General features: G+C 41.0%; 1 protein-coding gene across 1 annotated transcript; it reads right to left on the bottom strand.

The window, feature by feature from the left end:
- Positions 1-378: 378 nt before the first annotated feature.
- slc49a3 (solute carrier family 49 member 3) lies at positions 379-11,086 on the bottom strand. Its single transcript, XM_072668857.1, has 10 exons — positions 10,944-11,086; positions 6,920-7,078; positions 4,806-5,022; positions 4,642-4,718; positions 4,409-4,546; positions 4,044-4,160; positions 3,643-3,795; positions 3,395-3,552; positions 2,128-2,240; positions 379-741 (listed from the first exon to the last, which is right to left on the bottom strand). Exons 1-10 carry the CDS (start codon positions 11,079-11,081, stop codon positions 569-571), a joined length of 1,443 nt encoding a protein of 480 aa, XP_072524958.1. The 5' UTR covers positions 11,082-11,086; the 3' UTR covers positions 379-568.
- Between the last annotated feature and the right edge of the window lie 3,886 nt (positions 11,087-14,972).

Here is a 14,972-nt window from a genome sequence, read left to right on the forward strand (position 1 = left end):
AAACTTGTTTGGTAAAGCGAGTGGGATCATCATCATCAGATCCAATGAGTCTGAGAAGGGATTTTAAAAGATCTCAGAACAGTTTGAGATCAGCTAATCCACTGTTTGCAAAATCATTTACAAGTGAAACAATGGCCAAAACGGCCAGGTCAGCCTGTGCATGTGCAAGTACTTAAAAGCCCGACATGACCAGGAAAACTCCTGCTAGACCACTCTTTTTAAAGAATGTATATATATTAGGCTTATGCAGGGATAGTTGCCCAGCACACTGGCACCATTTATTACAACATTTTTGCCCCTCCCCACTGCTTTGAATTAAAATAAAAAATCTGCTGCTTTAAATATAATTATTGAAGTACATATACTGAGTGCATTCAAAAGTTTATTATATTACCAAACTATTTACCATATCACTGCAGTACAGAACTAAACAGTAAACAACCTCATTAGAAAACCCTGATTTTATATAAACATTTGTATAAACATGGCAAGCATCATGCAAGTTGTTACAGTACACAGTAAGTCAGTGGTTTATATTGCTGTACGTCCAGCTGTTCTGTGCTGGATGTCAAGTGTCCATGGAGTCGTCTGTCTCTCTTCTCAGCGTCTGCTCGGACTCTGTCTGTGAGAAGTCTGCAGCTGCGTCGGCCTCTGCGCGAAGTCGTCTGTACTCTGTGTGGAAGAAGATCACGAAGCAGCAGGAAGCCACACAACACAGCCCTGCCATCACCAGCACCGGGACTGTGTGTGTGTGTGTAGGTAGAGATGAAAAAAAGAGAGTGTGAGAAGACAAATCAATGACTGGACCTCAGCCCAACACTATCATTATGAAGACACGTCTGGCCAAATACCACCCAGCAGCAGTCTCAATCTCGGCCTGTTCCCTTTCCCTGTTCACTGCTGCTCAGTTCCCCAACCCTGGTCTATGCCATACTTACTTGCCGTTGTTAAAACAATAGGTTTGGTCAAAAATAATGTATTAAGCTGAGGCTGGCGTCTGTAGTTTGCTTCTTTAGCTTTACACTGGAGCTATGAGGCTAATGTAGCTAAAAAGAAATGGAAGCCTAAAGCTACCAATTAGTCTTCTGGAAACTTGTGACTGTGACTTGCCAATGTGCTGGACATTGTATTAATATAACATTGTAATAAAAATGGTCATTTTATGTCATACACTGTCAGATATCACCGGAGCAGGTCTAGCTTCTGTTGCTTTTAGCTACATTAGTCACAGAGCTGCTCCAGGGCAAAACTGAAGAAGCAATGTTCAGACTAATGTGGCCAGGCAACTGGGCCTGTGTGTAGCTTTCATAGTGTATAGCTGAGGTGTGATCTTTTGTACCTTTCATATGCTAATGAGGGCAAATACAAACGAGTGGTGGGTGGGGCTGGTGAGACTAGCGCTGTATTGGGACTATTATTCTGAGGCACTGGTATTTAACACTGGCCCTGCTGTGGTTTGGGGGCTTCTCTTTAAGACTACTTGCCATTGCTTAGGTAACTGCTTCCAAATGAGCCCACACCCTGAACACCCTGAGCTGAGAATTCCACTCAATGTTTGATGATTTTTGATGGTTTGATGAAGAGACAGTGACAGGAACACACTGATCATTGCTCTCTAAGGCGTACAGTAGTTTTGAGTGATTTGTGGATGCATTTCACATTTCTTATTGCTTTGCTGTGGGGTGTTCATGCCATATATTTTTGCTCTGTGACTGTGGCCTCAAAGCCTGTGATATACATGAACAAGCGCAGGATCTACGGGCGGGTTCAAACATTTAGTAAACACTTATATACCTTAAAAATAGGTCAGCTTATTTGCATTGTAGTCACTGTAGTTAGGAATAGTAATAACAGTGGCGGTGCAATGAGGTCCCTAATCTTCTCCACATAGGGCCAGCGTGGCTGCAGGTTTTAATCCAACCAAGCAGGAGCATGCACCATTTAATGTTTGAGGACTGAGAGCAATTAATTCCCACTCCTCCATGCAGAAGTCTTTCAGCCGTGTGTCTTTTCAGCTTTACTCAGGTGTGCTCTTGTATGGTAAGGAGGAAATCCCTCAACCACACTGCTCTTTTACAGGTAAAATAGGCCACCCTAACAGCAGAGATGGGCGGATCATGCACTCACCCTTCCAGCTGAAGTTGGCATCACCATCAGCAGCACACATGGAGGTAGGGGAGTCTGCCAGTTTTTTGGTTAAAGCTTGTAAGGTCTTACTGTAGATTATGGACAGGAGCTGCCTAAGAAATTGACAGAGAAGAGTAAATAGTTTTACTGAGGCCAAAGGCTTTACTCTGTACAACCTAGACCTGTATCTCCTACCTCCAATATAAAAGCCTCGTAACATTTAATATTCATAATGTTTTTAAAGCTTAAAATCAGATTTAGTCTGATTGGCTACCCAATACAGAAAGGAACTAATTAAATAAACAAATAGCTGCCTCCTTCATTCTACACAAGGATCCTGCCTGAAAACCTTTTTTTTTGATGTGGGACACTTGCTTATTTATTGTTTCTTCCAAAATCAAGAGCTTTAAAAAGAGTTCTGTACCTGAAGAGTAAAGAGTAACTGTCTCTACTGTCCAGGGAACACTTTCTACTAGATTTTGGAGCATTGCTGTAAGAATTAAATACATCAAATGACTAAAGTGTCAATAAGGTCAGGATGTTGAATGATCACCATCCCAGCTCATCCCAACAGACCCACTACTCCACAGCACTATGTTCTAGCCCTTGGCTGGCATTAGGCATGGTGCCAATAAGCTCATGTTTATCTGCTTCAGAAAGTCATATTAAAAGTGCTTCTTTACAGGCACGAGACACGCTGTGTGTGCGTACATTGGTACATCTGTGTTAGCAATGGATGCAACTTCAAGTAGCTGAATGTGTCCATAAGAAGGGGTGTCCACAAACATTTGGACATATAGTGTACCTGTAGGTTCACTCTGTTTTTACTGTATTGTTACAGTTAATCAGGGGGGGCTATGAAAGGATGATCAAAGTTTTCTAGAAAAGAGCATTTCCTAAATAGAATGCATTTTGCAAGTTGTTCCCACTTCTATGTACTTGCTACGTGGTCACCAGTTTTTCCGTTAGTTTTGCTAAGCAGTTGCTAGGTGGTTGGTACAGTATACCAAGTGGTTGCTATGATGTTGCTAAGTGTTTACTAGATGAGTGCTGTAGTGTTGCTAGGTAGTTGCTGTGATGTCTCTGGTGGTTACTAAGGTGTTGTCAATTAATCCCATGTGGTTGGTGGGGTATTACTAGTGTATTTGTAGCATTGTGAGATAAAAAGGGCACACAAACCTTGCTGGATGCTGGACCTCCTGGACTAAAATTAAATAACCCATACCCTTGATATATTTAATAAGGTAATTAATATAAGACGATATACCCAGAAATAAAGATCAGACCAGCTGACGTTGCTTCTCCGACTGGATAGGAGCACTCTACCGACAGTTCCATGGCAACCGGATAGATGGAGAATCCAAATAAACCAAAAAGAGCACAAACTACCCCGACTGCAGCTTTCTGCTCCCTCATCTGAGAAACCTGGGAAAAACAGAGAGCACACTTAATAAATGGGAAATGACTGCATGCTCTTGTCCTAAAAGCATCAAGGAATCTCATCATTCTACTCACCACTGCAAACGCAGTGCAGGCCAGAGATGTAAGACACATGCTTATCTTGATGGCCTCAGTAAACATCTTCGTCTTGTCCACAAAATAGCCGAGTAGGGCAGCACCAATTACCCCAAACACGATGAAGAGAGCTCCACACATTCCGGCAAAATCCTGACGTAGATCCAATGAAACTTATCTGGCAGTTTATCCTAACCCAAGATAACTACTGACTAGCAAGCATAGAATACTGATACTGTATATCCACAGTCTTATGCAAAAGTGTGGCATCCTTGGACAATCTTTTTAATTTCACCTGTCAGTGGTAGTAAGGTTATAGCCGATTGGTGTATAGGCTATATAGAAGCTTTACTTGGTGCAAATGTTCTAAAAAGCCATTAGGATATGTGTTGTTGACTTACGTTTGGGTAGCCTTTGACACAAAGGATCTGCTCCAGCAGTGTGGAGAAGCAGGTGAAGATGCCAATGGTAGAGCTGAATCCCAGGAGCAGGATAACATAGGCCTTATTCTTCATCAGCTGCAGTTAGGCAGTGAGAGCCAAACAATGTTTCAGCCAAATACATTAGCTAGCAAGTAATGGAAGCAGAAACCCTAGCAGTTGGCACTGTGCAATTCCTCATACTCTGATTGGGTCTTGGTTGCCCAGCCACATTTTGGGTAAAAGACTATAATTTTTTACTGCACAAAACCATTACTTTTTAAATCTTCCATTGTATAGAAAGTTAGTATGCAATAACTACTAATGTGTGTCTGTGTGCATAGTACCAGTTTAATGCCCTGTACGAAAGGTTCGGAGCTGGAGGTCTCCGCACCAGCAGAGGGAGGCGTTGGGGGAACGCTCTCCCGTATCCCCACCGTTGCTAGGAAACAGACTACGATGGCAGGTATGGCGTATATAAGGAGCTGCAACAGTGACAGACAGTGTGGGTATAAGAGCATAGCTACGTACAGCGTGTAAAACAAGCTGAGACATTAATGACAGTTCATTTACATCTTACCAGTGTAAAAAGACTGCTGGTCTCACTAACGATCAGGGGAGAGAGGACATTAGCAAAGAGCAGTCCAAGAGGGTTTGCTGTAAGAGGAATATTAGTGTCAGCTGTAGCATTTACTCTTACTTTACTTTCCCAGTAAATAAATAAACTCTTGCAGAGAGACTCACACATGGAGGCGATCATGTTAGCTGTAGCACGTTGGTGCTCAGGGAACCAGAGTGCCACCAGTTTGGTGGGGGAGAAGATAACCAGAGGCTGGGACAGAGCAGACAAAGTCTGTCCTGCCATCACCACGGGGAACATGGCCCTTTCTGGGATACCACTGAGGACTCCTACCACTCGCATTACACTGCCTGTCATGTTGAGCCAGGAACCTAAGATCATCTGAGAAACCCAGAGAGGACACAAGGAAGAACTTCGTCATGCCAACAAGTCTACAGAGAAATTAACAAGGTTCCTCCATGGCTTTAGTAAAGCATACGTAAACATACAAGTCCTATTATTAAGTACTAGAATTGTTAGTTCTCTTGTCAAATCCTGAATATACAGCAGACACCTATTTTATTATACAGCATTCTGTACTGAACTGCAGAATCTCTTATATAAGCATCAACATAGGATATAGTATTTCTATTAAATAGTCTGGTTTATCTTAGAACTAGTTGGTTGGTTTTGGAGAGACTTTTCAGGGATTTTATTTTAATAATTTGTTTAATTCTTTTCCAATTTTGGTACTGCCAGTGAAGCCACCCATTCATAACTCCCCCTCGCATGAGCAATGCACTACCACACTAGTAAGGACTTGACATGTGACCTAAAAAAAGCCAGCCACTGCTTTTTTTTTAACTGCAGCCAGTGCAGCATTGCCAGGCTGCTGACATGCATTGAGAAAAGTGACAGGGAAGAGAGCAGTGTCTAGTCACAAGATTCTTTGGACCAAAATTGACTTAAGTGCCAAAATGAGGGGGAAATACAAGACTATGGAGATAAAAAGAAAGGACCCATGATTCAAAACATCAGTTAAACATGGTGGAGACACTGTTTTGGCATGGGCATTTCTGGCGTTACTGCTAATAGAAATAAGAAGATGAGTTCAGAAGTGAGATATAAATCTACTCAAATTTTGTTAAACACTAAAACTGATAGGGTAGGGCTTCACAATACAGATGGATAAACCTAAAACATAAAGAGAGTTACCAAGAGATTTTCACAGCAAACAAATGAAATTAGTCAGTAACTTAGTCAGGCACAATCCAACAAATGCTTTTCACCTTCTGAAGACAAACTTGAAGCAGCAAGCAGCAACTGAAGGAAGCTGCAGTAAAGGCCTGGCAAAGCATCTTAAGGGAGAAAACTCAGCATCTGATGACGTCCATATTTGCCGAACTTCATGCAGTCATTGATGGCAAAGGATTTCACAGGCATTAAGGATTAGATTAATGAGGTTGCACAAATGAATCACCTAGCAATGAATCAAGAGAATCCCAAAATCGATCTAAAGCACTAGCCAAGAGCTAATATGTATTAGTTACGAGCTAATAGTTTAATGCTAAAATAGTCTAGCATTAGGGACTGCAAATAAAATGGCTATGCTGGACTGTTAACATGCCACCCTTGAAAAAATCACTTAGTCAGTAATATTCTCTACAATGCACAATTTCATCAAACCCTCAGATGAATAGTGCTCACGTTTTGCTAAATAGACAGAATTTAACCACATTACGGAACAACATGAAGAACACAAAAGTAATAGTTATCATATCAAATCATTTGCCAGCTTGCAGGAGAGGAAGTGAAACATGTAGCAGACTTGCACAACTACTTTGTGAGAGACTGGTGTAGCAATGCATGGTGCACTGAAATACTAAATGGACAAAAGTACTGGGACACCTGCTTATGCATTGTTTATGCATTATTCTGAAATCACTGCTGCACAGATCAATACTGGGGGCATTATACACATCTAGCCTACACCTGACATTAGGCATGATGACAATAGATTCATGCTTATCTGCTCCAGAGAGTCCTATTCTATTGCCAATACTTCTCTACAGGGACTAGACAAGCTGTGTGTGCATGTGCACATCTGTGTCAGCAATGGGTGCAACCTAAAGTAATTGAGTGCATTTATTCAAAAGGGTGTCCACAAGCATTTGGACCTGTAGTGGAACTGGAATTTCTTCTGGAAAATACTGGGCTTCACGTGGAAATAGATAGCAGGCTATAATTAATCAGCTGTGTGAAAAGAAAGTGTGGCTCGCATTTGTGTTATTCTCCTTACGGTCAGCCGCAGTCCCAGGGTATCCAGCATCCATGTAGTGATGCAGCTGAGAGGGATGGCCACCACCATGTAGACCAGAGTGAGCCAGTTGACCTGGTCCAGAGACACTTGCAGGTCCTCTGCTGTCCGATCTGCCACAGGAGCAAAGGTCAGCCATATCTGCAGATAAACATGCAAACAACACAGTAGCCAGTCAATCAGTACATTAAGAAGGACACTTCATCAGAGCATAAGGACATGCATAAGCAGAGAACCTTAATTGAGTTTAGAAATCAGTGCCTAGACTAGTGCCTACAATTTTCAAAAAGGGTTCTGCAAAAGTTCCTTAGTAAAGGCAGTGGGTCTATATAGAACCATGCTTACTAAATTAACCATTTGGATGCAAAACACTATGTGTCAAAATGTTTGTGGACTTATTGACTCTCTAGAGCAGGTAAACAAAACTTTATTGACATCATGTCTAATGTCAAGCGTGTGTTAGAGGGGTAAAAAAGCCCCACAGCATTGAGCTGTGGAGCAGTAGAACTGTGTTTTTCCAGAATGATGGAGCTTCATCCAATACTTTTGAGAATGAAGTGGCGTGGTGAACATCGAACATCCTATTAGGGAGCATAGCATGACATTGCCACTCTGGGCCAGATTCTGCTGCTGCACTACATACTATTAGCAGAAACATAGTGACAATGCATAACTCATATCATATTCATGGAACGTTCTGTAATATTACTCTACCATATCAGTCTGCATGCTTCTTTCACTTCAGATGTTGTGTTTGGAAGTTCTGTATCCTTCAGCTTGTCAACAAATGCATGTGTATAGCTCCCCCTAATAGTCGCTCAAAGCACAACTACCAATTCTCCCATAATGCTCATGAAAAGGTTTCTTTGGACTGGTGGACATCCTTTTTGACATGGTTCTACAGTCCAAATGGTTTTGCTTTGAGGTTTTGCTTTCAGAAACTTTCTTTGGTACTATCTAGGATATCTAGCTCAGAGTAGGTCTGATCTTTGATGATACAGTGAGTCCAAGAAGTATTTGATCCCTTGCTGATTTTCTTCGTTGGCCCACTAATAAAGACATGATCATTCTATACTTTTAATGGTAGATGTATTCTTACATGGAGAGACAGAATATTAAAAAGAAAATCCAGAAAATAAATCTAAGGAATATATATTAATTGATTTGTATTTCATGGAGTGAAATAAGTATTTGATCCCTTAGTATTCATTAGCAGTTCTGGCTTTTACAGACCAGTTAGACACTCCCAATCAACTTGTTACCTGACCTGAAGCCACCTGTTCTCACTAATCACTTGTGTGAAAAACACCTGTCCACAGAATCAGACAGATCACACAGATTTCAAGTCTCCAACATGGGTAAAACCAAAGAGCTGTCACAGGACCTCAGAGTCAGAATTGTTGACCTTCACAAAGCTGGAATGGGCTACAAAAAGATTAGTAAGGTGTTGGATGTGAAAGTAACAACTATTGGTGCAATTATCAGAAAGTTTAAAGAGTATAACATGACAATCAACAGACCTCGGCCCGGTGCTCCAAAGAAGATTTCGCCTCGTGGGGTGGCAATGATGCTGAGAACAGTCAGAAATCGTCCTGCAACCACTCGGCAGGAGTTAGCAAATGACCTGAAGGCAGCTGGGACCACAGTTTGCAAGGAAACAATTGGCAACACTTTGCGCAACAATGGATTCACATCCTGCAGTGCCCGAAAGGTACCCCTGCTGAAGAGAGCACATGTGGAGGCGCGCCTCAAGTATGCCAATGATCATTTGAAAGATGAACCAAGTTATTGGGAGAAGGTTTTGTGGTCAGACGAGACCAAAATTGAACTTTTTGGCCTCAACTCCACCCGCCATGTGTGGAGGAAGAAAAATGCTGCCTATGACCCCAAGAACACTGTGCCCACCGTCAAGCATGGAGGTGGAAGCATAATGTTTTGGGGGTGTTTCTCTGCCAAGGGTACAGGGCTACTTCACCGCATCACTGGGAAGATGAATGGAGCCATGTACCGCACAATCCTGAGGGACAACCTCCTCCCCTCTGCCAGGGATCTGAAAATGGGCCGTGGTTGGGTCTTCCAACATGATAACGACCCTAAACATACAGCAAAGGCAACAAAGGATTGGCTCAAGAAAAATCACATTAAGGTCATGGAGTGGCCCAGCCAGTCGCCAGACCTCAATCCGATCGAAAATCTATGGAGGGAGCTGAAGGTCAGAGTTGCCAAGCGACAGCCCACCAACCTTCATGATTTAGAGAGGATCTGCAAAGAAGAGTGGGCCAAAATTCCCCCTGGTGTGTGTGCTAAACTTGTGGTTAACTACAACAAACGTCTCACCGCTGTGCTTGCAAACAAAGGCTTTGCCACTAAGTATTGAGTGTGTTTGGCAAGAGGGATCAAATACTTATTTTCCTCATTGAAATACAAATTAATTAAAATATATTCTTTAAAATTATATTCTGGATTTTTGTCTTGATATTCTGTCTCTCCATGTTAGAATATATCTACCATTAAAAGTGCAGAAGGATAGTGTCTTTATTAGTGGGCAAACAAAGAAAATCAGCAAGGGATCAAATACTTCTTGGACTCACTGTATATGTGTGTAAAAATAACATTTTTTGGTAAGTACTTAAAGGCACATTCATTTTCTGTCTTTAACCCCTTAAAAGCATATGGCCCGTTGGCAGGCTGAACGTGTTCAATACAAACTTCTATTACCAAAGAATAGCCCCAATAGTTTGTACAGAAGTGGCTGTAGTTACTGAATAATACACATTAGTGTGTAATAAGCCTTGGATTGTTAAGGGGTTAACTGTCTCACACCTGTGCCAATATTCATGAAGTTAGGCCACAAGAAATGTACAAGCCACACTCACACGGCCTGAGCCTGAGAAACACTGTACAACACACACTTTTAAAACTGAAACTCTATGGCCGACACAGTACTCCACCACACAGCGTTCACACCAGCAGACACTCTGTTAGTTTTATATTGAGCTATTCATAATTTACAGTCAGCGTGCAAATCTAATTGTTTGTAAATACAATGCTGTATTTGCTTGCTACTGTTTTGCATGTGTAACAGCTGTACGGGTTTGTTAGGTGTGATCTGCTCTGTATTTGGTGATCTGATCACTGCTCTGTATTTGGGTAAAAGTCACATATTTTTTTAAACACTGTCTACTGTATTTCTTAACTATGTATATATGCATAGCACACTTTGTGTGTTTGATAGTGACGCTTTGTATTTGACCATCCTTGCTGAAAAAACAGCCTGGCTGTTGACAAGCAGAGGGTATGTCTTCCTTCCCTGAGGGCATGTTGTTCTTTGTTGGTCTACCAGCGAACTATTTGAAGGGGCCCAAGAATAGAAACTTGTGGCTGTGACCAATTTACACCAATTTGGTTCCCCATTTACATTGTAGGGCATTTTCCTCTGAGTGCCTGAATCATGAAGTGGAATTTGACATTTTTTTTAAAGGCACTATAATCGGCCACAATGCCACAATCAGTATATAGTGCAGTACTAAAGAGGGATTAGGGACCTGTTTCGATCACATCCAGTGTTTTCCTTGGCACAGTTGAATAAGATTAGTCTTATTCGTCATTAGTCATTATATTTAAAGACATTGAAAAAGTGTCGTTAAGTAGCACATATAGACAACTTGACAGAATATTAGCAGAGATTCAGATATCATAGATCACCCAGCGGTTGCTCGAATTAAATATAATGGTGAGCAATTGCTTACAGCTAGAATTGCACATTATTAGGGTACTGTTTTGGACACTCAGTGTGGCACAGATGCAAAACGACCTGAAACTGAATTACAACTAAACACAATCAATAAAGCAAATAAAAACTACACACAATTTTGTTGTTCCCCCACATGTCAGACCAGACATTATGCGTCCATAATACACTTATATATATATTAACACACTAATAATAAGTACATTCGCTATTAACAAGTGTCTATGAAACAACAGACAATCCCGAGGGACCTACCACTGAGTTGGAGCAGTTCAGGAGGCAGAGGACACACAGGATGAACCACCTTCTTCTGTACACTCTGAACTCGCCGGGTTTCCTCAGAGCTGGGCTGCATTCAGCTCGTGTCTGGGTGTTGAGTGCTCCATCATCCATGAGTCAGGCTGGAGGAACAGTGAGCAGAGCGCGGAGATCTTCTCTCAGTCCCACAGGCAGGTCAACATCGCAGGTGGAAGCAGCAGCACTGTTAAACCTCCAATACCGTCTCAACTGTCAACCTCCATAGACCAGCACTTATCAGAGATGCCAAGACTGAGCCAGTATGCTTCTCTTATATTATATGCAAATGTTAGGTAAATCAAGTTCAGATGAGAGGACACACCCCTTCCCATAGTAAATACCATCTGTACATCCTCTTTCTCTCAGTGTAAATATGTGCACAAAATATTTTGTGGAGACAAACTTACATGTAAACATCTGAATGCAACAGATTGAGGGAAAAAGACAAAGCTGAACAGTAATGATGCTTTAGAGTGTGCAGACATGTGTCCCTGTAGAGGATGTGGCTCATTTACACTTAAAGTAAACAGTAAGTAAACAGCTGCCAACATGGTCAGGTCAGGCCATCCCAGCAAGTTCAGCCCAAGAGCAGACCACAAGATGAGTAAAGAAGTCATTCCAACAATCCTAAAATGTCATCACAGGACACACAGGTAGCTCGTGCCACAGCTGAAGTCAAAATACATGGATAGGGCAGAATGCTCTTATCAAACACAGGAGAGAAGAGAGATATCATTATCTGAAGCACAAGAAGAGGATAGTCTAGAGAATGAAGTACAGTGCTTGAAACATCACGAGCATTGAGGAATGTGAAGAAGACAATTATGGGGAAAGCAGTGAAGAAGAAACCTGAGAAGACCTCAGAAGTCTACTAGATTACTCATGCAGCGTTGTCAGATATACAGATGTTCAGATTCTCAGATCAGATAAGTCAAAAACTTATTTTAAGTCATATATAAGTCAAAAATCTCTCCGGGGGGGGGGGCTCGAATGGTCCAGCAGAATAAGGTTATGTTACTTTGACCAGGGGAATTGCTGACCAAAGGATCGCTGGCTGCATTAGAACCCTCCCAGTGTTGAAAGCACTGCATGGGATAGTGGGAAAATATGTATGGGTTGGGTAATTGGTGATCCATATTGGGGAGAAAATGGGAAAAGTCAGAAATAAAACTGGGAAAAAGCATCTGGCAGCATTTATTTTCATTCGGGCCTAAAACGTGCCAGTTTACCTTATATGATGAGGAAGGAGGAGTTTGACTTGACCACTGCTGTATGATTACAAATAAAAATTGATAGAATTAGCAGATCTATTCGTTACAGGAATCTAGTTTGGTCATCAGAAAGCAAACATACCTAAGCAGACTGGTATTTCCAGAGAGTGATGCACCCACTGCCAGATCTGATAATGAAAGGTTTCAAGAACTCAGTGATGATCCATTTCAGTGGTCTCTTTTATCCATTGGATGATGTACGGTGACACAATTTCCTTATGCACCTGTCCAGCTGCAGAGCTGTTAAACTATCGGGCACATGTTCCTTCAGAGTTCAACCATAAACCCAGAGCCGTGGAAAGCTACCGAATTCCATTTGTTCCTTTTATATACTGGGCCAGCATGCCTACAAGTCTGAATATACCAACTCACACTCATGACAACTTCATGTTGTAGTCGGCAGCCATACCCAGAGTAGGTTTGGTTGAAGGTCATGCTGTGGACCATTTGTGGACCACTGCAGTCAACTTTATGGAAATTAAATAAATAAGGAAATGGGTTGTTTCACCTTAGCAAAGAAACTAAAAGGTGTGGAGTCCTGAATAACATATCCTGCCACCTTTTCGAAAATGTTCTCAGACAGCTCAAAAAAAGATTTGCAAGCCTGAAAAGCCCATATAGCAAGTGATGCGCCATCTTTTCTCAGAGAAAAGCAAAAGCGTGAGAGTGATCCCTGCTGTACCCATGATCTGAAGATGGAGCACAGGAATGACCCAGTGCCACATGACATTAATACATTTCAGCAGTTCAGAAAATTCAGTGTACAGGTGTTCAGATCATTTAAGGCTCAGAAGACCATTCTTGTTTACGTATCCTCTGCCATCCTCTGACGTTGATATCTATCACCTGTCTGACCTGACTCATCAACTGCACAGCACATGTCCACTGTACCACTTATACATCAATACCATTACAACCATTACAACCATGCCTGTAGCTTATTATGATTTGACAGAAGACTGTAACAGAGGAGGAGTACTCACAGGCTGGGGTCTGCTTTCTGCTTTGTTGGTAGGAAGCCAGTCCCCCCACTAATAAGTGGAGCCAAGAATGATAGATGACAGGGTTAAAAGGGAGGAAGGGTGATGGGGTGCTGGAGGATTGCAAAGAAAAGTGAACAAGGTAGATATGGAATTGTGTTATTTTATAACTCCACTTCTACGATTCTTTTTTCTTCAGGAATGTACCTGGTTTGTTTTATTCCCAAAGGAAAGAATCAACCAAAGTCATATACTTCATATTTACAAATCAAGGAACAATTTAAAATACTCAATAAACACATTCTTTGGATCTCTTAAAGATTAAGTTAAAAAAAATCTGCCTTTAATTAGTGTTTCTTATGATGAAAAGTATATAACACATTGTTTGAGTGGTTTAACAACAACTAATGATATGATTTTCTGAGAAAATCTGAAAGTCTGGCCTGTTTAGGAGATTTCCGGCCACATGGGTATCTTCTATATTAACGTTCAGTCTAATAGATGCCAAGCTCATAGATCACAGGTAGATGCAGAGTTTACAGTTATCCTAGATCAGAATAATAAACATGATCAGAATATATATTTGGACACATTCACATATGGGCGGTGAGGCACAGGTTGGAACAAAATAAAATGTTTGGGGGTCGTTTTACTTCTACCGGTGAATGACATCTGTACAATGCATGCTGGGTAGTGTAGTCAAAGAATAACAATGAAAAAAAATGCTATAAAATCTAGAATTGTGTAAAACCAATGAGGTTTACAGAGGCAAAGTGGCACAACAGAAAAGTGCTACACACAACAAATGACATATTATACACTAGTGTGCGACCCGTTTAAGTAGAGGACAATTATTAATTTCGCCTAGTTTAAAGCAATATTTTCTGGCATTATTATTCATATAGTTAAATATTACAAATTAAAACATCATACCACACATTAAAAAATGTAACAAGCACATATTTTAAATGTTGAAGTTTTTGGGTTTTAAGTACTTGGTAATTAAATATAAACAATCAGGAAAACCTGAAAAACACATGAATATGATGCTAAAGCCTGTTTTAAAAAGGACACTCTGGGCAAAATTTTAAAAAGAAATTACACTTCTGATGATGTATCGATGATCAAATGACTAGAAAATGAGAGTGTGTCCAAGCAAGTCCTTGAGGGTAAATGTATCAAAATGCTAATAAAACATCAGTATAGTCTTTCACTCAGGGATGTTTGTTAACACTTCATCTTTGACAGTATAAAATGATTAAATTCAAAATTAGTGCATTTAACAGAATTAGTCTTCAACAGAATACCATTAGTGCATAATTAAACAGTCATCTGAAAGGCACAACTGAAATATGACACAAATGAAACATGCGTACTGGCCTCCTACATTTGTGCTGCAGTAGTCTCGAGATTCAGACTTCCTGATTAAACACTAGAAAAGCCCATTTCTGATGCAGGCAAAAATGGATAATAATGGCTGTTATTTGGGTTTACTAGTCTATTATGCAGTTGCTGGGCCAAGAGTAAAGCTTGATTAAGCAGCACTGGGATTCTCAGTGAGTGTATGACATATTTGCAAAATGCATGCTGGGTACTATAGTAAAAGAACAACAGTGAACAAAAACACTGTAAAATCATGAATTGTGTGAAACCAATGAGGCTGAAAGAAGCAAAGCTGCACAACAGAAAAGTGCTACACACAACTAATGACCTATTATACACTAGTGTGAGACCCG

Source organism: Salminus brasiliensis, chromosome 2, assembly GCF_030463535.1.
Source record: "Salminus brasiliensis chromosome 2, fSalBra1.hap2, whole genome shotgun sequence".
NCBI classification, from domain to species: domain Eukaryota; kingdom Metazoa; phylum Chordata; class Actinopteri; order Characiformes; family Bryconidae; genus Salminus; species Salminus brasiliensis.